Source organism: Lepisma saccharinum, chromosome 15 (genome assembly GCF_977018435.1).
Source record: "Lepisma saccharinum chromosome 15, izLepSacc3.1, whole genome shotgun sequence".
NCBI classification, from domain to species: Eukaryota; Metazoa; Arthropoda; class Insecta; order Zygentoma; family Lepismatidae; genus Lepisma; species Lepisma saccharinum.
Genome location: NC_139243.1, coordinates 38062802 through 38079374, shown reverse-complemented (window position 1 = coordinate 38079374; position 16573 = coordinate 38062802). Strand labels below are relative to the sequence as shown.

Here is a 16573-nt window from a genome sequence, read left to right as displayed (position 1 = left end):
GGTGACAGACATACTCAGACAGAACCTTTTCGCTAACATATCTTACACACCAGGAATGGCAAAAAATACCAGGATTCCGGAAAATTTTAAATTTCGATTCTGAAATTTTACTACCTGGATTTGGAAGCAATCCGAATTTCGGAATTTCCATATTTTCTGGTAGAATTTACTAAGAAAGTTTTGTTTTCTTTATTTTGCGATCATATACTCCTTAGAAAAAATGGATTTGGCCATATCTACTTCACATGTCATGTATGAACACTGTTATCATCATTATGAATGTAGGAATTCCACCCTGGTTGAAAGATTGGCCCTGACGATTGGTAAGTCTTACAGTTACGTAAAAATGTCATGCATCGCCACTGTAAACCACATTGTTGTAGTAGTTAGCTTAGTTGATCCATGCCTTCAGAAAACTTATTGAGGTGGTGAAAAGTGGAGGGGGGAGGTAGAAAGTTTAGTTTAAGCTATTGATGCCTGCAGGTCCATGCATGAATTACCATGTAAGCAGCAAAGCACTAGCAGTCCATTTCTCTGGAAGCACAGATAATATTTTCGTTTGTTTGTTTTTACTTTTTTTCATACATAAGGAGGCACGACACACTTAATTACAAGGCAACATAATTATTATAAGCTTATCAGAAGCAGAACTTTCTAACGAATCATACAGGATGTCCAAAAAGTCCCGCACCACAGGCAAAATGGTAAAATTTAACCTACTCAGATTTCCGGAACAGTGTATAGGTCGCAGAGGAGCCGGCGAACGGGCCCCATGCTCACTGGATTTTAATCCATTGGACTGTGCTTTCTGGGGCATGTTAAATTTCTGGTGTACGGCTTGAAGATTCACAATATGTCTCATCTTCACACAAGAATCAAGGACGTATGCGAAGCCATTACCCCAGATTATGTCCTCCGTGTGCTCAACAATTTGCGATTCTACCTACAAACATGTGTGGAACTCAACTGAGAGCACATTGAACAAATACTGTGATTTTGCCTATGGTGCGGGACTTTTCAGACTCCCTCTAGAATGAGAAATATGTGTTGTTGAGAGATTTTAAATTTATTTATTTTGGGTGGGATCGCTATGCTTTCAGAGATAGTAGCATGTTGACATTCCATCTAGATACAACTGCAATTAGATTAAGGAGTAAAAAAGGATAATTTACTTAAGAAATCGCTTTTCAGCCTCCGCATTAATTCAGAGTGAAAAAAAAATATATATATATAGCACTATTATCTGCTTATATGTGTGCTAAGTATAGTTGACAATTATCCCATAGTTTATCATAGAAAAATAATTAATATATGTTATGCAAGTTGCCAACTATTCATTAGGAAACTATTGGTTCAAGAAATGGCTATGTAACCAGGTTGCCTGAAGTTATGTACCAAACGTGACTACTATTTTGCAAACCACTACTTTTAAAAAATAAAAAAATGTCCACCTAGTTTGACCCCAATTTAGTGCACAGTGAGAAAAGCTGTTTGTGACAGTAGAACATATATAGCTGTACACAGTGCCTATAATAGCATACTGCTTAACTAAGGTACTTATCTGTACCTATTATGCTTTCTGAACCATTGCATAATTCAATTAATTGTTTTTGGATGAAACCACCTACTATAACTTGACAAGTTTAAAAACAAGACGATGCAATCCATTGTTTGCGCACCTCACATCACATTTCCCCACTCCATTGTCTGCGGCAACGTTCATTCGCAGTGTTGCAAACTGGAGGGAGCTGAATCCTCTGAGAATTTTCAACGAAATTTGAATGTGAAAGGCATGAATCAGTATCCCGTCACCTACGCTACCTATTGATTGCCCTAAATTCTAAATACATTTTGATATTTTCCCTTTAAACCTTAAATGAATTAAGTTATATTAGGGATATTTCTTACCAGCATAAGAAATGTATGAAATAAAATTATAGAAAAATGAAAAATATATAAACGATAGAACTGAGATCACCTTCTAAATGTTTTCCAGTTCTCCTTCATCAGTTTCACTCTCCCACTCATCCGAGTCTGTGTCTACCGATCAATCTGTGTTCGTGTCTGAATCGGCTTCACCAAGTCTAATTATCAATTCATCTACACGCTCGTCCATAAGTCCATCTCTTAAAGTAAGAATCTTGCAGCCAAGAGTAAAGAGCATGAACATTTCAATGCTTTAGAAAAGAACACAGGCAAGCGTGTTATCAGATTGCCTTCTCGTGGTGATTGTTGTACGATAAACAAACGAGCCACCACCCCACTCGGTTAAAAAAAAAATAATAAAACAAAAAAAACTGGACACTGCTTGATGTCGCATTCAGAAAATGAAGTCATTCGCCCTGTAGTTTCTCTTCGTTATAAACCTTAACGCACGTGCGTAATACTACAGTTTACGATCGGCGCACCGCACTCATTTTCAAAGGCCGGATTAAATAAAATGAACCACTGATATAATAGGAGCCTGCATGCACCGTCAGGCTTAACAGTGAAAATTGTTTGTCATATTTGTTTTAGCTTAATTTTGCTGAGTTGGCACCACTGGTACTCTCAACGCCAGACCAGTGAGTAGAAGAGTGGTGGGGAGGATGACGTAATACGAAGTGCTCCGCAGCGATCTGCGCATATCGGGACTTAACTTGTCAGGCTATAGCAATAGTGCATACTACAGTATGGTTCAAAAGTCATGCAATCCAAACTTTGAAAATGTATATCATGAAAATCGTAAGAGATATTTACACCAGGTTTTCTGCACTAAACTAATCCTGTAGGCTATCACTGGGTTCATAAATTTATGTTAGCATTTATCTAAATAAATGCAATTACATTATTTTTTAAAAAAACATTGTTAATTTGCTGAAAACATCTGAGTACTGATTTTCAACAATAAATTCCAACTCTTAAACAATTTGTGGGATAATTTGTTGGTGTTTGACTGGTTGTAAAACAGTTGCTTTGTGAGGTACAGAAGAAGCAGGGCATTTTTATTGGAAAACCCCTTGCACATGTGTGTGATGAGTAGTAAAATACTCTTCAGCAATGCACACGCACTGCTTCAATGAATACGCCATGCTGAATCAATTAAAAAAAAAAAAACAGGCACAGTAGCGGCAAAAGTGAGCGAAGAGAATTCAATGTAATCAGGGGCAGTCTATAATTCTCTCAAGAGTCCTATTTCAGCACAAAATCTTGATTTACGATTTTTCACGTAAATGTATAGCCAATAGTTAAACACATGTTGCATGCGACTGTTGGCAATATTTGCTAGTGTTGCCATATATGGAGATATGTCCCAAAAATGGCACTTTTCACTCAACCCATAAAATCGCCAGTCAAAAATTCATCAAATGTTGCACATGACCAATATTTGTCGCAAATGACAGACTGACATGACATCAGTCATCAAATGTTTAATTATGACCCTTTGATCATTTCTTACATATTTTTCTTACTCAGAAGTTCATTTCTGGAAAAAATTGAATGCTGCTTTCCGTCAGTTATTAATTTATATAATTTTTTGTAAGGAGTGAACTGAATTTTAAGTATTGAAAAATATCTCAATGGATGAGGCTTTATAATGCAGAAAACCCAGTGTAAATATTTCTTACGGTTTTCATGATATACATTTCCAAAGTTTGGGTTGTGCGACTTTTGAAACACACTGTATAAGATGCTGAGCATCACAGTATTCAAAACATCGCTAAATTATTTGAGAAAGCAGGAAATGGGGTGTTGGGGGACAAAGGGTAAGAAATTGTTACTGACTCTATGGAATGTTCACAACGTTGATAAAAGAAAAAAAAATCATTTACTAACTTACGCTCTACTGCAATTTGAACTTAGAATCGTTAAAATTTTGTACATATTACAGCAAAAGATCACAGTCGCCAGGCTGAAATTTTAAGTCGCCGTGGCGACCTCGCGACCAGGATTTTCCGAGCTCTGGCTATATGTGTGAGTCAAAGGTGGTCAATTTGAACAATGATTAGTGCTTTGTGTACACAATATATCCGTGGGATATTACAATATCTTCAAGTATCTTCCCAGTATGTTATTTCATTCAAAACCTTGTTACAATAGTTATGATAAGACTGGGTACATTGCAGTATCTTCTTGGTACTAAACATGAAAAGATACATATGTACTAACATTCACCGTGACACTTGATACTACATTCCTTAGGTAGGAATTTCAATTTTCACCACAACAAGGGAATTTTGTCCTCCTCACTCACTCTCCATAACCAACAGCTGGCCCCCATGGCGGAGTGGTTAGCATATCGTGTTACGATGCCAGGGGTCCTGGGTTCGAATCCCAGCCTGGGCATGGATGTTTGCGAGTGCCCATTCATCAATTTCATCATATCATCGCTCATGTTCATCTTCGCAAATTAGCCAAAAGTGGCACAAATAGCCAAATAAAATAAAGCAAATCAATCGATCAATCCATGACCAACATGCAAATTTTGCTATCCTCACACTTTTTCATTCAGTACAATAAAAAAATCATCATACGTATATGAAAGAAATAAAAATAAAATTGTCTTTAAATTTTGTTAGCTGATGCACTTGGTGCACATTCATTAAAATTATTTAAATTTTTTTATGGCATAATGCAACCTTTTAGCCATAAATGCTTTTGAAATGTGATATAGTGTTTAGCCCCCCTCCCTTGCCTAATGCACATTGGCACATGACACACACTAGAGTAATGCAATGAGCATTTTTCGCTCGAGTGGCAAATAGTTCGTACGAGCAATGCTAGATGGCATGCAGAACCGATAGTTCTTCTACTCGAGCGAAGAATGACCGAACGAGCGAAATACACTCTAACTCTCGAACCCTATTAGTAGACATATTTCCGTAATTTGTCTATGGTAGTGAACCTCAAATATGGATCGTGAAGTAAAAGACGAAGTGAAATTTAAAAATAAGTGAACATAGTCATAATCTCAATGTTAAAATGCAGTTTTGTATAACGTACCGAGATATGTGGAAATGAAATAAATGATTATGGGCTGAAACTAACTAGACTGACATTTTATATTTCTACGATTATTTTCACGTTGAAATGATGTTCAATTGAATGTTATAACTGCATTTTATTATTTTGCAGAATATGATTATCCTTTTCGGTAAGCGAACAAGATGTACGTGTACACATTCTTCTGGCACTGTGATACGATATTTGTAATTGCTTAGGCAGGTCTGTCAGCATGTGTGTCTATTTTACGTTTCGGTCTGTAGATATTGCATACTTTCATATGGGCTGTATTTGTGTCTTACATAATATACAAAATTATTATTTAGAATTGTAATTGCGTAGAGTGGTTTCCTTTCATGTATGGGTTTTATGTTGACAGTGATGCTTATTAGACTGAAAAACGGGATGATGCCAATCATTCCACTGCGAGTGCAGTACGTTCAAGCGTAGCACACTCAAGCGTAGAAGATTTGAATGAGTTTGAGTAAGCGAAAGTGGTCCGATGCAGTACTCTAACACATACACACATTTTTATTTTTCAGACTACAGTAAGAGAAGTTCTGAAGCTATGGCTAGCAGATCCTAAAACCCGGGTAACAGATGAACTCTCGTGTTTAGTGGCTGAGTTGGTGAGAGTTGTGGCATTGGAAGCTGGCCTAAGATGTGCCCGTCAAGCTACGAGAGAAAGTTCAGATGTTGTTCGAGCAAGCCATGTTGAAAAGGTCTTGTTACAGTTGGTATGTTTACAGGTGATTTTAAAACACCATCTTCTATTTTACAAAACAATACAGTAAATTTTACTATGAAAGTTTTTTTTATATATTGTTGCTGCTGTGTTTTATTCTGGTTCCCCAGAATGTTTTCAATTTTACACTACCAATTTACATACACATGTAACCTTACATGGCTAGTCTCTACACTAATGAAATATGAACAGTTGGTGTTTGGTTCCAGGATTTATTCTAGGAAAACTGTTCCATACATTTTTTTTTTTTTTGAAGGAGGAACTATCTAGCATTATGTCAATGGGTTAATGTAAAATTTTAATATGTTGTTTAAAACGTACAGTAATCCCTCCTAATACACAAAAGTTGAAATTTAAATCATGCTACCTACATCTGGTTATGCTATATTTCTAACTAGATGCCCAGTTCTTTTTTTTTAATCTAGTACATGAAAATCTCTCCACAAATCTGGTAGCTATCTTCAAACAAAAAATATTCAAATACCGGGTGTTTCATAAATACTTGAGGGGTTACAAAAATTTATTGCAAGTAAAGTATTGAACTTACATTAATGAAACCAGTCCAGAACGATCGAGGAACACAAACAGTTTGTGCGTATGTTTTGTTAAGCTGAGAGTTCACATCCCTGTCGCTAGGCGACACTCAAATCACCCACATCACTCACAGTGTTTTGTGCAATGTTTTGGTTCCCAAGATCACCAGACCTTACTCTGTGTGACTTCTTTTTTGTGGGGTTTCATCAAAGACAGGGTACTCGTCTTACCGATGCCGCGTGATATCGCATCCCTAAGGGAGCGATAGACACTATCGACAGGTGCATGTTAATGCGAGTGTGGCAAGAACTAGACTATCGTGTCGATGTGTGCCATGTCACCCATGGTGCACACATTGAACATTTGTAGGTGTAAAAAATATTTGAGTTTCTTGTTCATTCTGGACTGATTTCATTAACGTAAGTTCAATACTTTACCTACAATACATTTTTGTAACCCCTCAATTATTTATGAAACACCCGGTATTATCTATTTTACCCTGCGTTAGGTGCATACTTTTCTGTAACATACTTATGGACGTGGGTGGCATTCGTCACCCAACCCTGTAACTACCTTTAAAGAATGCAATATACTGGGAACTATACTGCCCATGTGTGGTGAGCATTATTTCTTTGTCTATGTTCTAAGCTCAGCTGTGTCTTCTGCTGCACTTCTAAGTCATGTAATATTATAAAGTTATGCTTGGGTGACAGTTGTCACCCATGTGCCTAAATATGTCACAACTGAAGCAGTGTCATATTCACTTTTGGTCACATGGTAACTTTCATGTTTGCTTTGTCATTAACACACACTTCCATGTCCTCAGTTTCCTTACTAACCCACCTCCATTTATCATCTGAATCTGCTGTGCCGTCTGTCTTTCGACACTTTGATGTGTTGAGGGCCAAGCTCTGACAAGCAGCTTATCATTGAGTGACATGGTGGTAATTGCATTGGAGTCACATCACTGCTGTGTCTTGGCTTTTGAGACCACAGTCTACTGATGTAGCTCCTCAATCGTCCTCACAATACTGAATCAACATCGCAATTTTTTATATCCCGCTGGGGATGAAACCTGAGACTGCTTGCACTAAAAGCGAAAGCATAAGTGTGGCTCGAAGCATAGCTATGTGTTCAAAAAATGATGAAAAGCTCATGTGCTGAATGCATTCAGAGGGCAAATGTGCAACTACAGATACATGAAATGAGCAACAAACTCTTGTGCAGTTTGTATCAAATGCTTGTGAAATATGCAGTGAGCATTCAAATAAAAAGAACAAGAATTTGTGTGGATTATCTTTATTAGCATTGTAATGAAAACATGTAATGTACATTTTTCAATTTGCCTGTCAACATCAAAGCACTTTCACGAGTGTTTTGGGAGCTTCAGAATGCCACTACTGAAGAAGGTTTCTGGTTATACACATATCCACTTGCACACTGACGACCTCATTACACACTAACAATCTTGGCCTCGAGATTCGCTATCCACATGATCCCATTCTACTCAAAATATCGTGAACTGTACTTTAAGCTTAGTATATCTTGAACTAAGGCTGAGTTGATACCATTGGTATACCCAGACTTTTTCCCAGGAGAATGTTTGGCTTGGAAAACAAGACCTTTTTTCCAGCGAGGCAAATTACACTTTCCCAGGGAGGGCAAGGAATATACCAGGTGTGTTCAAAAAATAAAAACGAACTTTTATTGTTCTTGCTTTATTACTCATGATACACACTTTCAACCACTCTCCCCTTCAAAGCACTCCCTCCCAGTATGAATACACTGTTGCCATTGTTTCTTCCAATTTTGGAAGTCACTTTCTTCAATGGCGTGCAGTAGTCTCGTCGCATTTTCCTGAATTTCCTCGATGGTATGGAAACGACGTCCTTTAAAAATGAATTTTAATTTTGGAAAGAGAAAAAAGTCTGCAGGGGCCAAGTCCGGAGAATAGGGTGCGTGGGGCACAACAGAAGTGCAATTTTTTACCAGATAACTTGTGACAAGGAGCGATGTGTGTGGTGGAGCGTTGTCATGATGCAACATCCGCGACTGATTCCCCCACAGTTCAGGCCTCGTCCTACGCACAGCATCTCTCAGTCGTGTTAGAATTCTCTGGTAGACTTCCTTCTTTACTGTCTGACCAGGTGGTACAAATTCATTGTGCACAACGCCTTTCCAATCAAAAAACACAACCATCATCACCTTAATTTTTGACCGACTCATCCGTGCTTTCTTTGGTCGAGTAGACCCCTCCCCACCCCATTGCAAAGACTGCCTCTTCGTTTCCACATTGTATCCGTAAATTTATGTCTCACTCTCCTATTACGATGTTCTTGAGAAAGTTTTCATCCGCATTTGCATTTGCAAGCAATTCGTAACAAATTTGAACTCTATTCTGCTTCTGGTCATCTGTCAACAAACACGGAACAAATTTTGCACTGACGCTATGCATGTCAAGTTTTTCAGTCAGGATTTTATAGCAGGATTCTACACTTATGCCAACTTATTCAGCAACCTCATGGACAGTTAACCACGATTTTCACGAATCACGGCACAAACAATCTCAACATTTTGGTTGTCTTTTACGTGGAAGGTCGCCCAGCCCTTCGATCTACGGGAATCGAACTCCAGCCCTCCTTAAAGCGCTTAAACCAATCATAGTACTGCGTTCGGCTCATGTAGACATCCCTGTATGCATGGTTAAGCATTTGGAATGTTTCCGTAAAAGTTTTCTCAAGTTTTACGCAAAATTTCACATTCGCACGTTGTTCCTCCAACTCTTTCATTGTTGCTTTGTCACTAATCCGACGAGCCGCTTGTGCATGACCTCTCTCAATCGGCTGCTACTCGACAACTAATGCATAGATCGGAACCCAGTAAAAGGCAATCTCTTACCAAGATATGCCGCTAGGTGCGCATGGTAGTCGGATCACACCATTTGCAACCATTGGTGCGCTATTAAAAAACTTCAGTCTTTTTTTGAACACACCTCGTATACTTCGAAATTGTGGCAATGCTTTATTTTGAATTATTTGAAAAGCGAATCACATTTATTTTTACTTTCCAATGTAAAATGCACAATGAACCAAATGAAATTTTTACCACTCATTTTCAAGGTCATTTGCAGCTCGCTGAATATGACCTTTGCTGACACCACTTTTCAACCAATTTAATTTATTGCTTAGAGTGTTAAAATAATAATAGGTTCACTAACCAGATAAATACTTGGGAAATGCATTTGCCACTATCAGGTAGTAAATTCAGAATTACATTTTTAATACTAACTAACATTTGTCAGTACTAAAATATTGGTATACGTAATGACTCAGTTAGCTATTTATAAAAATTACTTGAACATTTGAGAAAGTTGTAAATATTAATGTTAAAACAATAAGAGTTATATTCCAACTTGACCATGCCAATCTACTCCAGCACTCTACTAGCTCCACAAAGATTCGTTTCTAATTCTATTGATAAATAATTTAAGTTTGAACTAATGTTTAGCCAGTGGTCGGAAGTTGCATGCTACTTGTAGCGTCACTACTGTACTGTAGCTAACTTCAAAATTTGTAGCTGTAGTTCTAGCGAAGCTAAAAAATTCCCGTAGTAGTAGCGAACATTTTGCTACAGCTACATTTTTCTCAACATTTTGAGGTAAATTTTGAATGTGACAACAGCGTCAAAAAAAAATCGACAATAAAACTTGCTTTTGCAGGAGGTTCATGAAGCCAGTCTATTACGAGGAAATACGGAGAATATAGATTATAAATATCTTGATATCGCAGATTATAGATATCTGCATAATTTTTTTCATTAGTATCTAAATAATTATAATATCCAGATAACTATCTGACATGTATGGATATATTCCAGCTAACAGCTACGTTTTTTTGAGCTGCATTGCTATTTTGGGGAGAAACATGCTGCACCGATGAAAAAAAACAACCTCATTTGCATCGCCCCTCGAACAAATTCTTTGGATATTCATGGTGTAAGAGACAGCAAAATATCAATAATTACTATGTAAAACACAACTTGCAGTGCAAAAATGATTGATCACTTATCTACTACACTGACAAAGCAATAGTGCCAGACTATGGCTCAGTACGTTAACAGCATTGATTATTGTCAGTACAAAGGATATCACCAGCAAGAAATTATTGTTACAAGAATGATAGAGTTTCTGATTGATTGGTTTGCTTTATTTCACTTCTCTTTTTGTGCCACTTTTTGTTAACTTGCAAATATGGGAATTAGTTATGATATGATAAAATTGATGAATGGACAAACATTCATGCCCAGGCCAGGATTTGAACCCGTGACCCCTGGCATCATAGGCAATGTGCTAACCACTCTGCCACGGGGGCCGGCGAAAGAGTTTCTGGAATTACAATTATTTTTGTGTTAATATTTGTTCACAAATTGCAAAATTACAATAGGTTTTACATGTCAGTTTCCTCAATATATTTTGTCATATTGTAAAAAGTACGTACAAGGTATTGACTTTCCTGCAGAAACAGCAATTTTCTTTAGTTAATTTATATATGTACATATTTATGTATTTTTCTTACTTTTGCGTGGCTTTTCGCTAATCATGGCAATGAGGATGAGTGGTTTATTTACTTATTCTCTTATCTATAGTCACTTTCTGCCACTTGTGGCTAATGGTGAGAATGAGGAAGAATGATGAGCAGTGTGGGGAATGGAGGAGCAGGAGGATCTGATCCTCCCAACTAGGCATCTTTCCTAGTTTTTGTTTTGAGCAGGTGTGGTTGGCTGTATAGCGCAAATGTGCAGTGTGTCGTATACCAATTGAACTTGAACGCCAGACCTGATTATTAAATGTTGTTCGTCTTCAGTCTGTGCATTGTTCCTGTCGAGTATGTATGAAAAGTCATAGCCGTCGTTCATGACGAGGCTTCTCGCATTTATATCATTATGTAAGGTATTGTAATAATTCTGTTATTGGGTTGGTGAATTATACACTTTTGTTTGTGTTGAAACTTCAGTCGTATTCTTTACTCCATTTCCTGAATTACCGAAGAACAGAGAGAACCCAAAACTCAACAATGGCGACGAGGATCTTGGAAACTTCATTTGATACTTACTTCACGTAATTTTACATATTTCTTATGATTGTTCTTCAAGCTGTCTGTTGGAGGTAAGAATCTCTGTACACAATGCAAAAGTTGTCTCAATTTTCTGAATTCTGCAGGGAGCAGGAAAGTATTAAACAATACTTCGATAGATTCTAGCATTTCTGCAAAGCTTCAGACATTCCTGACGATAAGGCTAAGCATGTTCTATTAGCAGCAATAGGGCACACAACGTATGCTGATTTATACAATCTCATACAACCTAAATCAATATCAGAGCTCAGTCTTGCTCAAATTCAACAAACATTAATCCGCCATTATGAGCCCAAGAAGAATCTCGTACTTGAAAGGCATAAGTTTTTTCTTATTAAACAGAAAGATAATCAAAGCATTCCTGATTTCATTGTGCAAATTAAAGAGCAGACCTCAAAATGTGATTTTGGTGATCTCATCGATTCAATGTGTCGAGACGTATTTATTCTTGGTATGAGAAGTGTGCGTGTTAGAAATAGACTGTTATCAGATCCTGATTTGACTTTGAAAAAGGCAATAGATACGGCCATGTATCTCAACGAGCTAGAATTAAATGAGGGAATTGTTAACCAAAGTCACTCAAAGAATGCTGTGGAATATTCTGAAACTCCGACTGAATTCACTTCGCGAATACAAAACAGGTACAAGGGCAATCTTGGAATGAACATCAGACAAAATAGAGCTGATACAAGGAATATTGGTAACAAATCAAACAATGATTCTGGTAAACCGTGTGGTAATTGTAATTCTTTTCATCCTAACGGGAAATGCCCAGCTTTCGGGGCTACTTGCAGATATTGTAAAAAGAAAAATCATTGCTTGACAGCCTGCAAGAAGAGAGAATATAACAATTCTAGCAAAAACAAATTGGTTTCTAACACAAACATTGTGCTTAACACACGTATCAATGAAAGATCTATCAATGTTCCAGCTTATTCAAAACCTACGATTGTACCAAACAATCACAGCAATTTCAAGCAATCACATTTTTCAGATTTTAATGTGCCGTGCATTCCCATAGATTACAAATTTGCAGATATTCAAGAAGAAAAATCTAAGAACGAATTTGTTGATTACAGCGCCGCTGGTATCCAATGTAACGCTCAGTGTCCAGAAATTTTCACTACTTTCGTTACTAAAGAAAGTGAATCTGTTTGGCATACACAGGGATCGTTGTTTATCGACTTACAAGTCAACAATTCTAAGATTACATTCCTAGTGGATACAGGTTCTGTCTATACTTTAATTGACAATATACAATTTGAGTCTTCATTGCGAGGTTGCACTATACACAATTTTCCTATCATCTTGAAAGCAGCAAATGGTTGGCCATTGTCTGTAACATAGGTTTTCGGATATCCAAAGCATGAAGAAAATTCATCTAAATTACCAATCATGGTGTCAAATTGCATATTCTTCACACTCCATACAGATATCCAATGAGAATAAGCGTCAACCAGCAACAGTAATATACAAAATAAACAATAACTGAGATGTTCATAAGCTTAGAGTGCCAAATTCTCTTAGTGGGAAGGAGAAACCGCGTGCCAGAGCTACTCAGCTCCCCTCTAGTTCCGTTTCATGCAAAGTTTCCGCTGAACCTCCGCAAGGCAACCCCTACCATGCTAAAAGCTTAGGACGGCTAGCAGAAGCTCGACGCGTACATATGGCGAAAATACATGCAGTCTGATACTTCAGGAAGGTCGTCTTGTCAAAACGGACATGCGCAGTTCGTAGGATCACCAGCGAGCTCGAGTGAACCACGCTCTTCTCTCTTCCAGTGTTGCACTGTGTGTTTCAATTTGAATTTATTTGGCATTCTCTTTGTATTATTTATATTTTACAAGACTTATTACATTAATGAAGAGGGTGTAATATAAATGTAGAGGTGACCTCAAACGAAAGCTAGAAGTAAAGATGATGGGACAAATAAGATAAATATGATAGAAAACAACTTGCCTACACATTCAGAGTTTTCATTTTTAAGATGGAAACACTTCAGGTGGAAGGAGCCGAAAAGTAAAAAATAGCGCGAGGGAGAGGGGTTGCTTATCGGACAAGACTTAAACAACCTTTTGGTCTTCTTACGTCAGACTAAATGCTTTCGTTGACATGTTAGACTTTTTAGGTTTAGTTGTCTTAGAATATATACACTGCAATTTTCGGTTTCTTTACCGTGCTTGACCAAAAATGTAGTATTTACTATTTATTCAAGCCTAACCTAACAATGAAGGCATTTCGCACTTACGTCAGAAGATGACCAAAAAGTTGTCTGGGTTTTGTGCGATCAGTTATACTCTAGAACGAGAGTACAGCTGTAAGGAGAGGGTGTTCGAGGGGACGCGCGCGATTGACTTTGTTACGTGTCATTGCCTCCATACTTGTTAGTTTGTTTTGAAGTGCGTGGCTGGTGAATGAAATATATATGGCGTGATGATACGTTGAGTGGAGGGAGGTGGATTGTGTACTGGAAGGAGTGTAGTTGTTGCTGTGTGCGAAGTTAACATATTGCATAGAATAGAATCGAATCGCTTTGATTTAGCGATATACTTTCGAATAGTTATATAAGAATTATCTTGTAATCAAGGGGTCTTGGGTTCGGTTACTGATACATATTCATTTTAGCAGGCAGAGATTTGTATTTTTAACTGTAGGTTCAGGATCCAGTTCCAATAATATAGTCTATTTGACAGTGGTGGGACCAAAAAAGAGTTGGCAAGAGTGGAAAAGGTAAAATTGAGGCGAGAATATTTTCTGAATTGAGATACCCCTAAATACAATACCATACGAAAATCTTAAATTAAAATGATCGCCCCCTACACACACTCTCCTTGGTGCTGTCACTGTTATCTGAACATAAAGCAAATTAACTTTGTCAGTAATCTACCGGCCAAAATTTGATAATTTTCCCAGTACTATCTCTACGAACCAAAGCGTGTAGTGTCTCAAAAGGTTTAGATAAGTCCACTTTGCATAATTTTGGTGAACCCCCAGGAAAATTATGCACGAGCCGCGCCTGGTTTTGAGTCCACTGTATGCATAGATAAGCAGATCGAGACTGGATCCGAACCTCTATGTGCCTCAGCCGGGTATATAACCTGGGGCATTTTGTGTACAAGGCGATACAATTTCCACTGTGTCTTCAGGGAAGCAATTCCAACATGGAAACTTATGTAAAGCATTGCTCCACCAGTTTCTCATTTATACCATTAGATGCATCCCCCATCTATCCCCAAGGTTTGACTAAATATCCCCCCCTCCCCTAACTAATATTCGTGTAAGTGCTAAGAAGATTAAATTGACAAATATCACATTTTTATCTTATTCCCATTTTGCACAACATGTTATACTTAATTTTGATACATACAATAATTTCCAATTAATTTTAAAAAGTCATAGAAATATTTTTGATGTGACAATGAGAACAACACACAGACGTGTAAGACATCGTTTTCATTAATATTCCCGTGAGCAACAGGAATATTTAATAAGAGAAATGATCATTATAAAGCATAGTTTACCCTCCAATAGGCTATGTATTTTTCGTTTAAGATGCTGCCTTCATGTTTGTCTATTAAAAATGAAATATTTATTGTCAAGAAGAATATGTTGACATATAAACAAATAATCCTGCCAAATTTTTATTTGTGTATACTGTAGTTGTAATCATTAATTTGCATAACTAACACCCTTATTGCAATATTGATGTGTCAAATTTGAACTGATATGCCACTTGCATAGGTACATTATTCTGAAGCACTGTACTAAGAAAAAGTAACTCAAGTAACACTGCTATCAGAAATATCGAATGATGGGAATCATGATAATGAATAACAGAATCTATTTTCCATTACCGTGGAAATTGTCCATGACTATTTTAATTAATTTTTCTCTTACATCATGTCTGTTTTTAAGTGATGGATTTTTATGTATGCTCGTGCAGAAGTGTTCAACAGCTTGTTTTGAGTTTTCTTTTAATTCTTGAAACTCTTATTTGGTAAAATAAAGTCCACAAACATGGTGATGGACAATTTGCAGGGTAATACTCATGGATCCCACTGTACAACTACAATACTAGGAGCTTCTTTGGAATATCCACATGGTTGTTTTAATTTTTTTGTGCAGAAGTAGCGGACAGGAGTAGCTGTAGCTGTTGCGAAGCTACTTTTAAAATGTAATCATGTGTAATGACAAGATTATATTGTAATTTTGCTTTCCTACTTTTATTTCAGATGCTGGATTTCTAAATAATGGTGGCATGATGAAGCCTGTGATAAATTAGATATTTTTAGCCATTTAAAGTTGCAGGTGCTAAGCAGACTGAGTGTAATAAGATAAAAAAATTCTGTGTGTAATATGAAATTGTCTTTGGTAAAAAGTGAACTCGTGTGTGTATTATGAAAATATAGTGTAACGGTTACTGTTGGACGAATGAAATAAATTGAAATGTTGTAATGATTTTAAATTTGTTTGAAATTTTGTGAACTTATTTCCTACTTATGCCAATGTAATAGGGTTTAGATAAAGGTAGTTTCCGATGTATGAATATCAGATGACATTTGCACACTGAAAAAGTTTGGTTTTGAAAAAGGATTCTCATACTCTGTTCCTTACTTTTAAAGTTGAATTAAAGGAAGTGTATTGTTCATGTTTAAGTTGCAAGGGAAAATCTAAAAATTATGGGTGGTTTTCTTGTAATCTTTTCAAATCTCTCACTTTTTATTCCTTTCTCATATATGAATAACCTCTTCTTCAGCAGTATATCTATGAGGATGTGGAAATGCTTGGAATGTTAATATGTATTGGAATTGGCAAATTTCATAATTCCTTGCATCACTACAATACATCATATGTAAAATAAAGTAAGATATTAAATTATTAAATATTGCAAGTGAGTATTAATTTGTTGATGGGAGCAGACGGATATGAAATTTTTGCCAACACTGGTAACTGATATTCTACCAATCTGATATAAAGTTGCAAATGGTCCATGAAGAACAGGAATGATTTTCCTCAGAAGTGAAATGGAGCCATCAGAAATATGCAGGAGCCATGGGGTAGGGGGCGAGTCTGAAGGTAAGATCACACCAATTATTGTTAAATTCACCAGTGGCATATGCTGGGTTCAAAACCTGGACTATCTCTTCATACAGTAATGTTCGAATGCGAGGATCTTTTT

At 37.0% G+C, this 16573-nt stretch overlaps 1 protein-coding gene across 1 annotated transcript in view; it reads left to right on the top strand.

Annotated features, from left to right (window-relative positions):
- The window catches only part of LOC145999455 (centromere protein X-like), a 39448-nt gene extending 23595 nt beyond the window's left edge, over window positions 1–15853 (top strand). Inside the window, exons 2-3 of the mRNA XM_083136413.1 lie at window positions 5526–5720; window positions 15627–15853. Of these exons, the coding sequence (XP_082992539.1) occupies window positions 5526–5720; window positions 15627–15641 (210 nt within the window). The 3' untranslated portion in view covers window positions 15642–15853. The remainder of the gene's footprint in view (window positions 1–5525; window positions 5721–15626) is intronic.
- The last annotated feature ends 720 nt before the right edge of the window (window positions 15854–16573 follow it).